Here is an 18,810-nt window from a genome sequence, read left to right on the forward strand (position 1 = left end):
AAGAAAAGAAAAGAAAACGTTCTTGGAAGTTTACTTCCGTTCAACAGTTAAAACCCTTCGGGGAAGATTCGCAAAAGACTTTCTATTCTTCAGAGAATAAATAAAAATTATTCAGTAAATATTTTCTAAAGCTTTCACACACAAAAAGAGACAGCATGTCCCTAACATGTCCCTAACAAGGTTGAAAACAGTTTTACTTTCAGAGAAAATATTCTAAAAGTGATTTTATATTTCACAAAGATACCTTTAATAGTCAGCTTCTACAGTGGGATTCACAGCAAAAACAGATTGTGCCATCCTTTTTATGGTGAGTCTGAACAGATATAGGTGTTTCACTATATACGCTAGTTCCTGCTCTTTCAGACTGCTCATTTCTGAGGTTCTCTGGGTTAGCCAATTGCTGAAGTACAGTCCAGAGGCAGAAGCACATCATGTGACAAAGATTACCCAGGCTACTAATCTACTGCCATAAGCTTTGGAGCTGTTGTGTGAGTTTATAATGGTATCCCCTTTAACTGTAAGCATGCAGGCCTGTTTAAACTGACCTCATAATAATCCCCTCTGACTGTCATTTCATCTGTGGGATAATAGTGACCACAATGTGTTTTTTTCCAAGTTTATCACTATTTGCAGCAAAAGAGTCACAGAAGCAGCCACCTTGTCTTGTCACACTTTTCTGTATTAACTAATTAAACAGGTGCAGGAAGAGATGTAGGTACAAAGGTCCTTACAAGTTGGATAGCTACACAGTTAATCCTAGTTAAAGTCAAGCATTTGTCATGCTTTGAATTTGTGCTTTGAAAATCCCAAAGGATAGATACATGAGTAAGATTATACTTAGCTACACACAGGCCTCATAACTTGTTAAAAAGACACTTCTGAGAGGTGCAAATGAAAAATTTTCCAGTGAGATTACAGGAGCCATATTCAGTCTTATAGTCAGACAAAAGAGGAGTGGCAGTTTTAGTTTAGAAATTTGGGAAAATGTTTATAAGAATTATTTTAGGTAAAAGTGCTAAAAGCTACATTTTATTTTTTTAAACTCTGAAATTACATTGAACGAAAACCTTAGCACCATCGAAGGGTTAGTAATAAAACAGACTAACACCAACTCTTACCACTACAACAAACTATAGGTAACACTGACAAATTTTTGTTCTGGGAAAGCATTTATTACATGGCATATCATGTGGATGTTTCTTTGACACCTTGCACCCTAAACATTGCTGTAGAGCAAGCACCCTCACCATAAACCCAGCACACTGCAAAAAGTACTTAGGAAAGTTTTAAGGAAGAATAAAACAAGTCCAAGGCGTGGATTGAGTAGTTGACTGAGGAGCCAACTGATGAGCCCAAACCAAGGATGATCCAGAGAAATTATGCTCACATCCCAGTGTGTCCTAAGTAACTATCAAAGCTGCATCAGGGGGAACTACACAAAATTAGAGAAGTGGTTTTGACATTGTGGGTGATTGGGTGTATGTGGCATAAGGCCTAGCTTTGCTTCCTACTACCTAAAAGCATATAAAATATGCAAACAATGCATTACCATTCAATACAATTAACTCTAGCACACCCAGCACTTCTAGCAGCATAAGTCAATGAATGTAATGTCTACAAAGTGAGGTAAAACAGTCAATTACAAAATTTCAATCATATTTTTATTGGAAAATTATTGAAAACAATGTAAGAATTAAAAACATAGGAACTGGATAGAACATAGCAAGTACTCAAGCTTAAACTGTGTCCTTACAGAGTGCTTTAAATACCAAGCATCAAGATACCTACACAGGTTAGCTAAAATAATACATATCACACTTTACTAAATTGACTTTATAAAACGTCACTGTACAATAAAAGGTTCAACAAGTGGCAAATCTATACAAACATACTGTAAAGAAACCCCTTAGTGGAACTATCATGACAAATTAAAATAGAACAAAATAAAATAAATTCTTTTTTTGTGATATCTGAAGATTATTGAAGGCTCCAAAAGTTAAAACATGATTTGTAAAAAGTAATACATCTACAGGAATTTATATATTATGCAACTTCCAAAAATACATTGCTTAATGTGTGTGTGTGTTTTTTTTTTTAACTGCATGTGGCAAACCTAGTGGCCACCAAATCACATAAGTATTTAAACACTGTTTGTTAACAGACCAAGCATCTTCTGCACAGTGGATTCTGCAGCAATGTATACTGTCAATTCTCAGAAGGAAACTTTTTCAAATTATTATCCTGTGAAAATAAATTACAAGGTTTCTATTTTTATCTACTGTGGATTTTGTGCAAAAAAGTTATCTACCAAGAGTTTATTGTTAGCAGGTCAAAAACTATTATACAAGGAATCTGCATCAGTAACTTTCATGCAAGAAAAAACAAAAAAACCCAAAACAAAACAGTATTCATACAAAAAAGGCAAGATGTAAAATATTTACCAACAGTTACAAAAATAGCAAGATGAATAAATTAATTTCTTCTACATTTCTTTACTGCCCACATCTCTCCTCTTGTTTTTCCAGCAAATGGAAAAGAGTCCTGGCAAATGTAGTGAAGGGTAAAGAAGCCTTTTACCATGTGTCCTTCACTCCTTTAATCAACAGAGAGCATGAAATACCTGTACAACTGCAGTTGTAACTTTTCTACAATATTAAAAAATATAATAGCAGTCAATCAGGGAGAAATCTCCAGAAGCTGATAAAGTGAAGGCCCAAACTGTCATCTGTTAAAATCCTTTTAAGCTACAGTGGTCTGGATAGCGGGTTGGAAGGGATCAATTTGCTGCTTGTGATAATTTAGTATCAACAGTCACATGTTAGACAGGAGGTTCCTTATAACAGGCTTGCAAGGCTGGTGGTTGGACCGTTTTGGGCTTGGATCTGGACAGGAGGGGGGCCATCAGTCCACTGAAAGAGAGATGGAAGTAAACCGTTAATGCAGCCATACACCAAAGCGCCTAGCCTCAAAAAGGCCATTATGCGTCATATTCAAGGTCATCGTTTAAACGTTTTTGAAACAGATCTCTTGAAATATTTTATTATATAATAAAGGGACAAGAATTACATCATCTCAAAGACTTTTCTTTTTCCTGTATCTATCTAGAGCTTTCATGTTTACTGAAAGATCCAATAAACATACCAGGTTTTCCCTGGCTGAATAGCACAGCTCCTCAGCAAATCATCATCAAAAGATTATATTTTTCTTGAAAATTAAATGTAACATGCTAATCCGTGATTTTATATTTTACAACACATCAAGACTCAGACGAAAATGTTTTAATTTTAACCAGAGCAGTGGTCAGCGATCAGACTCAGCTTGACGAAAATAGCAAAATTTGTGCCTTCTTAAGTTCTTATTTAACATTTGAGAACTTCCAAGTTAGTTGGTATCATGACTCAAACAACGAGCAACAAGCCTATTGTTAACTAACATTAGCATAGCATTTTGGAAATGGTAACGGGTATTTTTGGCTTCCTGATAGTTCAACACCGCTTGCAGCCTTATTTGTAGCATTTCCCACACAAGAACCTTTAAACTGTGTCAGGCAACTGTCTCCATCTCTCTCTCATAACACTGCAAAGACATGTAGATTTATGTCAGCCATGTGATCAATACGAGCTTCTCCTCATCTGTTTAGACTCAACTGCTAGTAAACAAGTGAGTCTAAACAGTATTAATTAAAATGTATTAATTATCAGCACTAACACTTGACCAGTTCTCCACTGGTTTTACTGAGACCACAAATCAGTTTCTCACTGGTGGATCTTAATGTATTTGATCCTTTTCTATTCAAAGCCTACCAAGCTAATAATTCAAAGCTGTAATCTGTGATTTGTCCACTGACTCGCCGATTTACCTTTTCAACTAATTCAGTCAAACCTACTGTTTATGTGCCATATTTCTGCAGACTGAGCGCACCCACATCCCTCGTGTTACATCACGACCAAGTTCTGATGCTTACAGATGCATTGTGCACGTTCTTTTTATTTCTGGCCAACAGATGAACAATAATAGAAATATTGAGCTTGAGCAAATTAACCAGATGTAAATACCAAATATTTTTATCATGGTGTTTGTCATTTTCCTTTAAGGCCATAATCTTGTTGATTTAGAGCTTCTTTTCTTTTTGGTGCAAGAAAATTTTGATAAAATAATAATAACACAGTGTGATAACAATAAACCTAGGACACCAAGTTGCTTTAACGTACACTGATGAGGTTATGCTCAGGAAGGCTGCAGGCAGCGATGTGGTCCTGTAGCAGCTGCTGGGAAAAGTTCTGGTGCATCTGGGCGGCTTCATGGGCATCCATGGTGTTCCCAAGAGCCTTGTTCAAATCTGCAAGCACAGCACATGGTCAAAACCTTTAAACAAAGCTTGTATTGTAAGAAACTGTGATAAACTCAAAAATGTTTTGACAAGTAGTCTACATAGATTAGACTGTCTGTGCAGCTCTAAAATAACAAATTATGTTTTACTGAGAAACAGGAAAAAGTCATTCTCTACCTTTCAACAGTGCTGAAGACCAGAGCTGAACTGACATGTCTGGGATCTTGCTGGCCAGCTGCATTGCAGGTACAACCATGTTGTTACTTTCCTACAGAAAAGACAGAAATTTAGAAAATGTCTGCAAATTTTCTGCAAAGCCAGTCCTCATTTGAAGACATGCACGCAAAAAAGGGTAGGTTTAAAAATACAATGTTCATTTATTTGTACAAGAGTAATGAGGACCCTCCAATCAACAAAATGACAAAGAAATCTCCTCACAAATGACAAAGAAACTAAATGTTAAAACGGTTGTAGCTACAACCATCAGCAGAGGAAGAGCCAGCTTTTAAACATATTTAGCAGAGATGGCCAGAAATTACTGAATCATTTATTTCACATTTTAAAATATTCATGTGCATATTGCAGCCTTTCTCTGTTAGTTGTTTTGCTTTGCCTGAGACTCAACTAACAAGCAGAACTATGCTTTTCTGTATCGACCAGCAAATGCCTCAGTAGCCACAAACTAATGTTATGGGCTATCACGGGTCCATGCAAATTTGGTTAAGTGCGATGAATATGAGAGCAGTTTCATAAACCAAGACAATGTATCACTGTTCATTCTGTTCCTTTTATGGGCAAAATGTATAAAAAGTTTAACGAATGAGGCTCCAGCTGCAACATTAAACAGCAAAAGGGGATGAGATTAGACAGGTGAGTCATTTATTTCTTACTTTAATAGTTATGTTCTATTTAGTGACCATGTTCTTCAGATCTATCAGGTTACCATTAGTGTGAGCATTAGCCCCATTTGCAAAGTATTTAGTCTTACTCTGTGGTTGCCCAATACGTAGAAGATGTGGCCCAGCAGAACAAGGGAGCATGCCGTCAGTCTGTTCAAATCCTCAGCATTAGACATCTTCAAGGTTTCTCTTAGGAACCGTCTTCAAGACAAAGAAATAAAATTATGCAACAGCGCAGGGTGTGTTTTTGGGTGTGCATGCTTGAAGAAAAAAAAAAAAGTGCCATACTTTGCCTCGTTGTACCGTCCCTGAAAGAAAGACAGGAGTCCCCTGATGTAGAAGGCAGCAGCGCGGAGGCAGTGGGAGCTGAATGAAAAGAGAAAAGTCAAAGGGTGTATATTTCAGAGTCTGAATTAATATTGTCATTTCATGTATTTTCTTATGTTGAACATAAAACATGGCTCTTACCTTACGGGAAAGTTATGGTCTGGGTTTATTCTCTCAAGAAGGCTGTACAGCTGAGGAAATTAAGAAAAAGACAAAAAAGACAAAAAAAAGAAAAAAAAGAAAAAAAAGAATGTTAAGCATTACAAATTGAATAACAAATCTTTTTTTGCCCCTTTGTCTCAAAGCCATAATGTTTATTTTTGAAATGACTTTAATCTCCTAGATGTGGTAGAACTGGGATACCATGTAGTTCTAACTATGCTGAATGAACATTTTTCCTTTGAACATTTAACTCATCAGTGCTCCCTGGTGGACGGAGAATGTAATGGCAACACCATGTATACGAGGACAGGACAAAAGTATTTATTCAGCCAGGCATTGAATTAACCCACAGCCCACTACATTTTACTAATGTAATTAAAAGACGTAACTCATTATTATGAACTGACCTCCTGGTGTCGGTTGCCTTCCCTTATGTAGACGCTGGCCAAGTTGGTTACAATGTATGTCCACAGTTCCTGGTGTGTGGTGAGCTGAAACACAAGAAGACATGTGGACATAATTTAGATGAGAAAAGAAGTTGCTGCAAGACAGCATTGAAGCATTTGAAATGGAGGAACTTTTTCACAATTCTAAAAACTTTTGAAGGAAAAGGTACTTTGACTTTTTTTTTACATTAATGTTAAGTGCTTTCAACCACACATCTGCTTTCCAACTCTGTAATTATAACCAAACCCATGACAAACAACAAGCACACAGCTATGTTCAGGGCCTCTGTCTTGTTGTTATTGTAGCTGTTGCTATGTCAACTACCCACTGGATAATAAGTCACATTAGCATTCCTATCGGTGGTGGACGTGCAATAAGGGGGAAATAAATAGAATAAATAACAGAGACCTGTAAGCTATGTAGTTCTCGTTGAGCTGCCCTGTAGCTAGCTACCCGCAGGGAGTCCCTAGAAATGTTCAGTCTAAATGCTTCTTATAAGATGAGAAGATGCGAGAACTGTTACAGCAACTGAAGAAAGAGTGCCCCCCCCCTCCCAAAAAAAAACCAACAAAACCAAACAAATTGTCACATACTCACCCGCAAAGCTGTAGTAAACTGTGCTTCTGCATTATCCATACAGTTTACTGAGATACAGTACAGACCCTGTGATATGGGAAGGACAGAAGATGAGATCTTTTAGACTTATTATTGGAAAAAAAAAACCCAGCAAAACCTCACCCAAAAAAACAGGAATAAGACTAAAGCTTTTTTCTTTTTTTTCTTTTTTTTTTGCAAGTCATTTTTATAGTTCCTTAAATTTGAAGCCATGTTCTGTAACTTTTGTCTTATATGGTATTGGTAACATGTTCATTAAGCACAGAGTTTAGACAACTTAAGGGTTTTGGCTGAAAATGCTCACCAATAGTGTGTGAAGCTGAGCAGCATGGTTGGTGAATAACCTGGGGGACTGTTGGCACAGCTGACACACCTGTGAAATCTAGAGGGACAGAACAGAGACTTCGTTTTCACAGGACCATTTAGATATGAAAATTATTTTAAAATATAACCTGCAACAAAAATAAGATTCCAAAGGCACTGGACATGACTATATGCTTTTTAACAGAGCACATATCAAAGTCAATCTATTACACTTTTCTTGTTTTCTGCCACATATACTGTCAAAATGATGCATGCACATGTTAAGAATGGCCAAAATTTGAAATAATGATGCCAGTGTTTATACAAAAAAGTCAGTCGTCAAGCTGCTCTACATGCTCAGTTTCCAGGGAAGTTAATCAGAAGAAAAGCAGCCTTAAGTAAAGGTGGTTTTCAAATGGCTTGCTTCATATAGAGGACGCACAGAGGGGCTGCACCAAGGGTCCAATTAAAGATAAAAAATAAAAACATTCTTTCGAACAGCGAATTCTGTAAAGATACACTAGAAGAGTTCAGGGATAAAAGGTGGAAGGAAGCATAATAGCATGCTTTAAATAGAAAACAAAACTCAAAAACTGGCCATAGAAACAGAAACAATATACCTCTTGTAATGCAGTGGCCTTGTGGCCTGTGACAAGTCGGCACATGATTATGTGTTCCAGTAGAATGACTTGAAAGGTAGATAGGATAGGGCTGCAGTCCAACACTGGAGCATAAAAGACACAAAGGACAAAATTTACAAAAGTAGTAGTGTAGTGTACAGGTGTGTTTTCTGTTTGTTTTATAAACAGTGTGAATATTTTAACTCACTTTTTAGCTTCTCTAGTTGCATAAGAGCTTTGTCTGTGTACTTCTGGGCTTTCTCCAGATAGCCTGCTTGCATGGAGTGCATGACTGTCACCTGTAAAATGAAAAGAAAATACAGTTAACAGTACAGTCAAATCCCTTGCAAAGCACTAATATGGGGGGGGGGGGGGGGGGGGGTGTTCCCTCTCCCCAAACTGTAGTCCCAGAAGCTTTCAAGCTCTACGCTTTTGATATCTACATTTTTAAATGTAGTTGCGTTTCCACTGCAAATTAAAACTACAAATTACCTGCAAACCAGCTGGAAATATCTGTCAGCAGTTGAAAAACATTTTACAGCAGATGTTTACCTTGGACTGTTAACGATCTCAGGCCATCTGACTACAAGCAGACAGAATATTTAAATCTCTTGCTATCATGTGTTCCACTGACGCATTAGGAGTTTTTCCTATGGAGTTTTAACGTCTGGCTATCACTGGTCAAGGACTAGATTTATTGGTAATCAAACTTTTACAATAAAGAATTTTGCAACTTTCAAAGGAGTGCAGAAACAAGACAAATAAGGATCATTAGATCCCACATTTATCACAGATTTTCCTCTTATGTCCTTTTTGGAGACTTAATAGTGTTTATACTACAAAATATATACGGTTATATGTGTTCCAGTCCACTCTGGCAAATGGTTTAAGTAAATGAAGCGAATATATATAAAAAAAATAAAAATTGCATATTTGTGGTAATTTACACTTTTCTAAAACCCATTTGTGATGCGACTCCCCAAGATGCAAACACATCACATCAGCCACTTAAAGCCAAGTGTAAACAGGGTCATAAACTGGAGGACAACCAAAACGGACTATATACATTAAAAATAAAAAACCAACCTCTAAAAGTCATGCTGAGGTTAAAACTTTAAGCGAATTTCAAGTTACGGAAAGAAACGCGCCATTACCAAATATACGAGGACACACATATGTTCCTTGGGCAGCCAGTGGAACAAGTCAGCTGGGTTGCTCGGCAGAATCTCATCATCATGGAGTGTGGAGATGGTTTGGATACACTGCTGCAGCTGCTTCAAACACGGCTTCACGCTCTTCACCTGGAAATGTTCATTAATATCCGTCATATCTCTTTGTAGCATTTAGCACACAGTTATACCTCTACCTATGCCACTAAAATCAACATTTGAATGCATGAACATTAAAACTTTCATAATCCTACCGATGTTACAGGAGAAACATAGCTTACAAAGCTTAAAAATAATCTGCAACAGAAATCTCTGGCAGGACTCTGAAACGGTAAATACTGCAGCTGTCAATTGCACTGACCCATGCATGCAGTCTGTGCAATGGGCAGACATTTGTTGAGTTTTGTTTCAGTTTTGTTACCGTAACCATTAAATAAATCTTATCCCAGTGCTCTGGTGGGATAACACAGAAACACTTATAATGTCAGCATTCAGGACTGAGCGTTTAGTAAGGCTTTAACAAGCTTTTAAACCTTATTAACTAGTTTTTAATTAAATGTAACAGATGACTCGATACACACAGTTTTTATGTCCTAATAACCACTAAAGTTGAAGTTATGGCTCCCTCCACATTTATTCAGATAACAGAATAATTGCAGAGTAGCAAGCCTTGTTTTTCCAAGTGTTTTTGCTTAACACAATTTCCTCCTACCTGTCCAGCATCCAGGTAGTGTGTGACCTGTAGCACAAGGAAGAAGACCCTCAGAGACTCCTTCTGGATTGGGTTTCCCTGCCAGTTTTCCACTATAGTTCCACATAGTGTGAGAAGAGGATGCACCTCCCCAAGCTTCCTCTCCATTAGCAGCAACTAGAAGATTGGACAATATTAACACAATCAAAAATGCTTTTTGTTTATTTTAACTTGCACTGTAATGCCATTAGCATTGTGTTAAAAACAAACAAATAAACCCTGACACAAAACGACAACAAAACAAACTGTTATTGTATGCACTATTTAATATAGTGTGTATTACAACTCTATAGCCCTACAAAGTGAAGTATGACAAAATACTCACCATCCCTTTACTAAGGAGAAACAATGCCCTAAAAAGCAAGAACAAGTCAGGTGAGTTTAGGAAGACAGACAATCTGATTTTTGTTTCCTTACTTCACTAATACTTTATTTCTCTTAACACAATACCTGTTTCTATGTCTGAGCAAATATGGACGTGACTCAGAACAGGTTAAGCGATTATTAAATGTATTTGGCATTATTTTGCATAATTCTTTGGTAAATGAACTCCTGTATATTGTTTACATCATCAAAGTAAACTGAACACAAACATAGAGTTTAAATATAAAAATCTGACAAACATGTATGACATTTCCTCTATTACGCACCAGTGTCTGTGGCAAAGTAGGACTGTGTCAGCTGTGTTGTCAAGAGTTTCATAGTCCACTTTCTCATGACTAAACTTTTTAGGAGACCTAAGAAACCGCCAGCTACCCGCTCAAAGCCTTAAATGCAATTAACAGAAGACAGGTACATCTATTTACCTGGTATATTCGGAGCCCACCACTCGGGCGTACTCAGCTCCAACTCCCAAAAGGTCACATGCTGACACCAAGTCTTTCTCCAGTGTATGAAGTTGCTAAGAGACACAATTAATAAACAATGAATAAATGAAAACAATGAAAGAACACAGTTATCTACTGGGACGTTTTGCTTTTGTTTTTTTTTATTATAGACACAAACTCTAGACTCTAACCAATATAGTTCAAAAAGCTCTCATATTGGATTTATTACGTTTATTAATATTAAGAGAACACTATTATACCTGCTTATCAAAATATCTCGCATGAGTAAAGTAATACCCTAGGGGGAAACATTGATACTCATTGTACTTAATACATACCGCCAGCTGGAACAACAATCTGCAGTGCCAGTATGGTGTTTGTTGTGAAATCTGGATGGCTTTGCGCAGCAGGGGTTTTGCAGAGTCCACCAAATTCTGAAAATCGATTTGCAGAATCAATAGTTAAAAGTCAATAAAAAAGACCACAAGGCATATCTGTTTTTTAAATACAGAAATTAAAATGTCCTACGATAAGCAGTAAAAAACAAACAAAAATTATAATGACCTTACCTTGAATTAGAATGGCTTACCTGTTGGCAAAAGAGTTCTGACAAAATGCTGGCAGCTTCAAACTTGACATCTTCAAACTGAGGAACTTGCTGAGATATATACCACTGCAAAGCAAAAGACAGAAAATGTTGGTGGCGTCGCATTTGCTGTCGTTTCTGACAACATTAAACGCTGATAGTAGCTTTTTAAGCTAACAGCAAAGAAAGAGCGAAAGTCTAAGACTCGGATGGCTATCTAACAAACAGCTGATCAAATCAGACACGAACTGACGTTATTTCTTCATCCATTTACGAATCAAACCTTCCCGAATAAACAGCGATTTAAAGACTTCCGCCGTTCACCGTTTTCGCTCCCTGCGGCCTACACCCGTCCCCTTCTCCGCAGCATCCCCGCTCTTTCCCAGATCAAACGTCCCTCACCGCTTTCTCCAAGTGGTTGCGGGCCAGCTCGCTGTTCTTGGTGTGGTGGTAGAGAACCGAGCCAAGCTGAAGATGTGTTCTAGCTTCGATCCTCTGCGGGGGCTTAAACTGAAACACGGCCTGTAGACAGTGCACACAGAGTCGTATTTTAGGCGGACTGGAAGTTCGGAAATGCTCCGCAAAGCCTAAAAGGGCGAGGTACCAGCGCTCCGGGGCCTCTACGTTTGACGCCATTTTCCCAGACAACAACAAGTTTTTCAGCGCTACGGCCAGACTGGCGGGTTGCCAGGTTCGGCCATGTAGAAAGAGCTGCTCACTACTCCTGTTTCGTTTACACTGTTTAGTAAACCTTAAATTGTGTTTGACTACGAACTAAAATCACGATGAGTTTATTAGAAATAAATACTTTATCTAATTGCATTTTACTTCAGACACCGTTGCTTAAATATCAATATCAGGCTGTAATTTGTGATGTATTACTCTTATTCAATATATTAAGTTTTCTTTCCCTGTGCCTGACAAAGTATGGCTTTACATATCAAACACAGCTATTCCAAGCGCCCATGTGAACTCACAACACAAAAAATATTTCTTCTAAGTTCACATGCAGTAAGTTATTTAGGGGGTAAGTTGTTTCCCGGGGGGATCAACTGATCAGTAGATTAATTAATCAGTCAATTTGGAGTTGTGGTAAGTATTTGAGCCCATTTCCAAACAGCACATTTGATTATTCCTGCCTTTTGTTTTAGTTTTTTATATGTTTGAGCATGTTAGTTAGGTAAACTGAGCAGTCCAAACAAATATTCTTGAAGAATGTAAACATTTTTTTTCCAATAAACTAAATTAAACGGGACACAAAGGCGATGAAGAAAATGATTGTAACAGCATTTAAACGTCAAAAAAAAAAGGAAAAGAAAATGTACACAATGTACAAAAATGTAGTGACTATTAAAAATGTTGGCAAAACCTGGCAACCCAATGTTGTGGCCAATCTCGCGAGACTTTACTACAACACCTATATTAGCTCTTGGGTATTGTAGTCAAAATAATGTTATAAGCCGTCCCAATTTTTTTCTTTAAGACGCTGAAAAGCCTAAATAATCTCCTGCGTAGAAGCAGGGTGCTGCTCCGAGTGCAGTTTTGACCCAGACGTCATTTTTAAAGGATTAACACCCTTTGCGCTGCTTGACACTTGTGTATTTTTTTAATAGCCATCTCCAGAAACGTCAACATCGTGAGAAGACGTGCAGAAAGACCTCGAAGCGTGTTCAAGGTTCAAGTTTGTGCGAGAACACAACACATGTGTGCATCAGACACCAGGTCAGACTGATTTATCACGTCGAAGATTTCCAAACACGGAGTTCTTTTTGAACACAGACGAAGGTAACAAATGAGATAATCAGTCGTCGTGCAAATAGATTTAACTGCACAGACACAAGCTTGTTTATGCACTGTTTGTATGGATAAGGCGCAGTTTATTCATTTGATTCGAGGTGCGGTCACTAAGTTGTTGGATCAGTTTTAGAGAATAATCAGCAAGTGTGATGATTAGTATTACTCGGATCAATGATGGAGAATAGCGATGGATCGATCCTCGGTAATGCAATACTCTGTTTACAAGCCAGACTGTTTGTGCAGAACATGGGCGTGCGTGCAAGCACGTACTCGCGTCAAGTACATATAGAGAGGGACTGCGACACAAGGGGCTGTGTAGTGTTGAACTCAACTGTCATATCCTTGACATATTTCTCTATATTTCTCTTTGTCTGCAGTGTTTTGTTTTCTTTATTGAATGAGCAGTCGGGTGTTTGGCAGCCCTTGGTAACCCTTAAAGGGGAGACATGGCCCATCGTTTGCAGGACCGTCAGCACAGGCTGCCAGTGGCTCAGGCCACTGTGTTGACTTTGCCACCAGCCAGCCAAGCAAAGGTGAGGATTTGTTTCTGTTCATGCCTTAAACTTAAAAACAGGTGATTGATGATACAGTCGTGTTTGAGCATGCCAGGGTGGGGTTGGCATTTAAAGTTTGAGTCATCTTGTTTACAAAAGAAGAGTCAAAATATGAGTCCATATCGAGCCTAATGACTGTGTATAAACACGTTTAAAACTGCATACAAACTAATATTTTTGCACTCTGTGATCATCACATCCTGCCTGTCATCTATTAGTCAGTCACATCAGGTGATGAGCATTACAGCAGCATTTTTTTTAAAGGCACCAGCTGCGAAAATAAATAAATAAAAACAAAATATTCATTTATGATTATGATAAAACCTGAAACAAAGCCTGCCTTGCAACTCTCTCAAATCCAGCTCAGTTATACGGAAGTGCTGTTGTTATTGTGAGATCTAGTACAGTCTTCCTTATAACACCATCTGAAGGACAAGTGTCTTCTGCTATGTGCTTTAAATAGCAGAGAGTTGCCACATAATCCAAAGCTGGTCTTTGTTTACAAAGCAATGGGGTGGATAATATTGAGTAACCAGAATAATTATTCATATTTCCAGTAGTTTCACATGGTTAGGATTGCTGTAATAGTGGATTTTTAATGGCCTAAAGCTTTTGTTTCCTTATTGAACACCAGTACAAAGTCAGTTTTAAAATACTGAACCTGAAAAACAGATTTTTATTTTATTTGCTAAAGTTAAATTACAGCAGTTAAATCTGCAATCATCATAGTAATAATGCAGCATCTTTGTTCTTCAGTTCAAATGCTCTTCTTACCAGTTGGGAGTGTTTATTGGGTTCAACTGTCCCACTCACTTCACGGTCTTGCACACACAAACAGCTCCTGGTCTTGTGAATTGTTACCTTTTGTGATTCTTTCATAACTGTGAAATTTTTGTCTCTAACCAAAATGCGGATTTCTGCTGTCGCATAAACGTGGGAGCCTACGTGCTAATAAACATGTGATGTTTCTTATGCAGTACATGAGGATTAAAAAGCTAAATAAACCCAGATAAACAATTAAACTTTTTTTTGGTCCTCCATTAAAAGCCAGCGTAATATTTTGAAGAAATGGGAAGTTATGGTAACGTCAGCACTAAATAACAAAATGTTTTCAAGCAGGATGTGAGGCCTAGCTGGTCTGCTCTGGAATCCCTGTTATGTGGTGCGTTTGCCGGAGCTATCGCCAAAACAGTTATTGCACCTCTGGATCGCACCAAAATAATTTTCCAAGGTAAGTGTGACAATGTGGCAAATATGGAAAGAATATAGGTTGGCATGTTAGCGACTTAACCTCTGTTTTGTGTATTAGGTGTCACCATAAATGCAGCCACTGTTGTTCTGTTTGTACCAGAGTTCTTGCTAAGTGTTCCTGACTAATTACTAATCCTCTTAGTAGATGTTTAACTTATGTGGGAGAGTGTGTATTTTTTAGCCTTGAGGTTCACTGTGTCTCTGTTGTTTATTCACAGTGTCCTCAAAGAGATTCTCAGCTAAGGTGAGTTCAGGCGTCTGTCCCATCAGTGAGTCAGGAACTGATAAGTTGCAGATTGACGCAGGTTAATTCATGAATGTAATGATAAGAAAATACAAATAACAAACAAAGGAGTGTTGTGGATTTTTGCATAGGAGTAGTCGCCTGCTTTTCTTCATTTTGAAACATTAGCAGCAGAATATTTTTGATTTAGGTAGCACAAAAACATGCAAAGTAAATAATGTTATTTTTTTGATTTATAAGCAGCAAATAAATCAGTAATAAAGAATGCTACCATTAGCTAGAAGACTGCTGCAGCACTAATATTCTATATGTTCTTATTCTCAAGTTGCACACATTTTTGTAAGCTTGGTTAGCTTGACTATATAATGTCGTTATCCTGATCGTGATAAGATGATTAGGTGCGGAAAACATGACCGGACTGTACCCTTGTTCCTAATCTAGGAGGCTTTCAGGGTCATTTACTCTACATACATAGAGGGTGGGCTGTTCAGTCTGTGGAGGGGAAACTCTGCGACCATGGTGAGGGTCATGCCCTATGCTGCCATCCAGTTCTGCTCACATGAACAGTACAAAAGACTGCTGGGGAGCAGCTACGGCTTCCAGGGCAAGTGAGTAAGCAATTTATATCCATACACTATATTTACAGTTTATAAGCCTGTCTAGTTTTTAGCTGTGCTAGCAGGATGATTCTAGAGATGTCACTATAAATCACTCACTTTGTTTGTTATTGGGTTCTTATTACTGGCAATCTACAGTATCTTGAAACTCTTAATAGAGTTTTGTCAAATCCGACCCATCGTCAGGTCAAAATTTCTGACGCTGAAATACAGCATCAGAGAGCCTCTAGCATTATTAGTGTGTTTCTTTGATTTTAGTTTGCTCATTCTGTCTGTATACTATTATCCTGGTTGTTTCAGAGCTCTGCCTCCTTTTCCACGTTTCCTGGCTGGGTCTCTGGCTGGTACAACTGCTGCTATGCTTACCTATCCACTGGACATGGTACGAGCCAGGATGGCAGTGACTGCCAGAGAAATGTAAGTACCTAACAATTGTGATAACACGCAAAAGTGTACCTCACCATGTCTTTCCCAGTGGAATGGATGAAGCACACTTCATTGTTTGCTGAATGTTACAGTATCACACAACACAAAAAGGTTTGTGTCAGCTTGATAAATGATGTCTTGCCTGCCATGTGTTCCTTCAACAGGTACAGTAACATCATGCATGTCTTTGTGCGGATCTCCCAGGAGGAGGGTGTCAGGACACTTTACCGAGGCTTCACCCCCACTATTTTAGGTGTTATCCCATATGCAGGAATTACTTTCTTTACCTACGAGACCCTCAAAAAATTACATTCAGGTACTGACCATTGAGGCTTTTTCGTTTCAAATCAGTAAAGTTGAAAACATACATACATCTGTTTTTTCACTTATCAATTTTTTCATGCATTTCTCTGTTGGTGTTTTTCTCAATTCAGAGAAGACAAAGCGATCCCAGCCTTACCCTTATGAGCGCTTGGCATTCGGTGCCTGTGCAGGCCTGATTGGACAGTCGGCGTCGTACCCCCTGGATGTGGTACGTCGGCGCATGCAGACAGCCGGAGTTATCGGTTCGTCCTACAGCACCATTCTGGGAACCATGCGTGAGATCGTGACTCACGAGGGAGTTATACGCGGACTGTACAAAGGCCTGAGCATGAACTGGGTGAAAGGGCCCGTTGCAGTGGGGATAAGTTTCACCACATTCGACATTATGCACAACCTTTTGCTCAAATTGCACCAGATGGGCAACTTTATCCACTGAATCATGTGGGAACAACATAGGCGTAACATATGGCACAGATGAGACTGGCATAAGAGAGGTTGTCAGGTCTGTGGGATGGCAATAATATGTCTCTGGCCTCTGCAGGACTATTGTGTTGCACACCCCTGTTCCCTTAAGGCAGGATGTCAGAAGAATGGACAGGAGATCTGCTGTTCACACAGATAGGCTTTATCTCAGACTTTGAAAAATGCACTTTCAAAGAAAGCGAAGAGACAAAAAAGTATTTTGAAATTGTTCACACAATCTGAGCTTTGTTGTGAAATCATAATACCTTTGTGAAGGTTAAAGCAGTGAACAGCCAGGTGTGTTTTTGATTGCATCAGTATGGAGAAAATATTTGCACTTTATTAAACATGCAATGTTCTTTCAGTTTGACTCATTATCATTACAGAGAACACAATGAGTTTGAAACCTTTAAATTAGGAGATAAATTTTGATTTTAAATAAGTGCTTTCATTTCGTTAGTATTAAATAGCCTGATTAAATAAGGTATTGTTTGTAATGAAGGCTGAGTACCCAGTGTTCTTTGTCTTTGAATTTCATCAAATTGTTTAACTGTGCCAATGTGGACTGATGGAGTGAAAGAGGGTGATCATGTCAGCAGGACTGTGCAGTTTCACTTTCCATGCAGCACTGAGGTGCAGTGAATTTATAGTACTTATGTCTAATAAGTGGACGTTAATCAAACCTTAAACCTAAACAAAAGACAGATTTTGGGGTTATTTGCATGTTCTTGACATTTCTGCTTTTTTACTTTACTGTTGTCACATTGCTTGTACTTGCTTGTAAAGCATTGTTTACTCAGAATCTAAACATAACACACTTAACTTGGTCTTCTTTTTTTTCTTCTTTTAAATAAAAATAAATTAAACAGTAAATGGATATTTCAAAGATGGATCATATCCAGTGATGTAAATTTAGTTCTTGTGTGTTTTTTTTTTGTTTTTTTTTTTAAAGATTGTCTTTCCATTAAAGGGTCCATCCACACCATTAAGCAATGAATGCTTTTGTCCACTTGAGGGGGCCATGTAACAAGCAAAGCTAATGGTGCTGTCATCAGCATTCAAGAGCAGATTTAAATCACTGATGTTCGATCAGTTTTACATGGCTGAAGAAAAGCCTTCACTAATGGTTGTACTACCAATAAAATGCTTTTTCATTGTCATAAGTGTTTTGTTTACATTGGGTTCCTCAAAGACTGGTCTATTGTGTCACTTGTCAAAGTTTAAATAGACTTAAAAACACTTATTGGACATTTCAGGTACACCTTACTGGACTCTCTCTGCCTTCGGAACTGCTTTAATTGTGGTGCAGGTTCAAAAAGGCCCTGGAAACATTCCTCACAGATTTTGGTCCATATTGATAAGTTGCTGCAGATTTGTCCGCTTCACATCCATTAAACAAATCTTTGGTTCCACCACATCCAAAAGGTGCTTTATCAAATTGAGATCTGCTGACTGATTCTCATTGTCATTTGAGATGATTTGTTCTTTGTGACATGGTGCATTTTCTTGCTGGCACCACCATCAGAAGATAGGTAGACTGTACTTGTAGAGGGATGGACATGAGCTGCACCTGTGGTCGAGTAGGCTGCAGCATTTAAACTATATGAAGCTGGTACTAAGTGACCTTGAACCTTTGAATCGATAGAGCCGTGCTTTCATGCTGTTTATGTCAAAAACCTGATCACACCAAAATAGTAACAGAACTCACACCAGACCAGGCATCGTATTTCCAGTCGTCTGCTTTTCAAGTTTGAAAAACATTCATAGTTGACAGGGGTGGCACTCAGCCCATGGAGATGCTCTTCTGCGTGTTTGGTTGTATTGAATGGTTATTTGAGTCACTGCTGTCTTCCTTCTCTTACTTCTGACATCAACAAAGCATTTTTTGCCTGTAGAACTGCCACTGGATATTTTCTTTTTTTGTGACCATTCTCTGTGTACCGTATAGACGGCTATGTGGGGAAATTCCCCCAGTCGAACAGGTGTGGTGGACCCAGAGACGTGTAAATAGGCGTACCTAATAAAGTGGCGGGTGAGTATATGTGTTGCTTGGTCTTCCTTTACTTTCAGTAGATGGCAGCACTGAGCAGCTACTTTCC

At 38.4% G+C, this 18,810-nt stretch overlaps 2 protein-coding genes across 2 annotated transcripts; one reads left to right on the forward strand and one right to left on the reverse strand.

Moving 5' to 3' along the window:
* Positions 1 to 1,644: 1,644 nt before the first annotated feature.
* On the reverse strand, positions 1,645 to 11,721 carry LOC102307083 (MAU2 chromatid cohesion factor homolog). Its single transcript, XM_014333110.2, has 18 exons — positions 11,439 to 11,721; positions 11,040 to 11,123; positions 10,789 to 10,884; positions 10,430 to 10,524; positions 9,949 to 9,976; positions 9,585 to 9,740; positions 8,858 to 9,004; positions 7,912 to 8,002; positions 7,704 to 7,807; positions 7,085 to 7,162; positions 6,763 to 6,828; positions 6,126 to 6,209; positions 5,698 to 5,747; positions 5,518 to 5,595; positions 5,319 to 5,430; positions 4,508 to 4,598; positions 4,212 to 4,339; positions 1,645 to 2,909 (listed from the first exon to the last, which is right to left on the reverse strand). The coding sequence occupies exons 1-18, from the start codon at positions 11,670 to 11,672 to the stop codon at positions 2,835 to 2,837; spliced, it is 1,797 nt and encodes a 598-aa protein (XP_014188596.1). The 5' UTR covers positions 11,673 to 11,721; the 3' UTR covers positions 1,645 to 2,834.
* A 738-nt stretch (positions 11,722 to 12,459) lies between these two features.
* Positions 12,460 to 17,874, forward strand: LOC102306784 (mitochondrial coenzyme A transporter SLC25A42). The gene is made up of 8 exons (XM_005920708.3): positions 12,460 to 12,821; positions 13,211 to 13,366; positions 14,507 to 14,618; positions 14,857 to 14,882; positions 15,324 to 15,490; positions 15,800 to 15,916; positions 16,090 to 16,241; positions 16,360 to 17,874. The coding sequence occupies exons 2-8, from the start codon at positions 13,280 to 13,282 to the stop codon at positions 16,683 to 16,685; spliced, it is 987 nt and encodes a 328-aa protein (XP_005920770.1). The 5' UTR covers positions 12,460 to 12,821; positions 13,211 to 13,279; the 3' UTR covers positions 16,686 to 17,874.
* Positions 17,875 to 18,810: the final 936 nt, after the last annotated feature.

The sequence above is a fragment of the Haplochromis burtoni genome, unplaced genomic scaffold (genome assembly GCF_018398535.1).
Source record: "Haplochromis burtoni strain Fernald_Lab_line unplaced genomic scaffold, NCSU_Asbu1 Contig_42, whole genome shotgun sequence".
In the NCBI taxonomy this organism is placed as follows: domain Eukaryota; kingdom Metazoa; phylum Chordata; class Actinopteri; order Cichliformes; family Cichlidae; genus Haplochromis; species Haplochromis burtoni.

What these genes read in the sequence shown, in the direction of transcription:
- LOC102307083 (XM_014333110.2), bottom strand. Translation starts at nt 11,672, where the DNA reads ATGGCGTCAAACGTAGAGGCCCCGGAGCGCTGGTACCTCGCCCTTTTA. An exon ending in AGTTTACTACAGCTTTGCGG is followed by an intron (nt 6,210 to 6,762) that starts GTGAGTATGTGA and finishes CTTGTGTTTCAG; the next exon opens with CTCACCACACACCAGGAACT. An exon ending in ACGTATTGGGCAACCACAGA is followed by an intron (nt 4,599 to 5,318) that starts GTAAGACTAAAT and finishes TCTTTTCTGTAG; the next exon opens with GAAAGTAACAACATGGTTGT.
- LOC102306784 (XM_005920708.3), top strand. Translation starts at nt 13,280, where the DNA reads ATGGCCCATCGTTTGCAGGACCGTCAGCACAGGCTGCCAGTGGCTCAG. An exon ending in AGCTACGGCTTCCAGGGCAA is followed by an intron (nt 15,491 to 15,799) that starts GTGAGTAAGCAA and finishes TGGTTGTTTCAG; the next exon opens with AGCTCTGCCTCCTTTTCCAC. An exon ending in GCAGTGACTGCCAGAGAAAT is followed by an intron (nt 15,917 to 16,089) that starts GTAAGTACCTAA and finishes TTCCTTCAACAG; the next exon opens with GTACAGTAACATCATGCATG.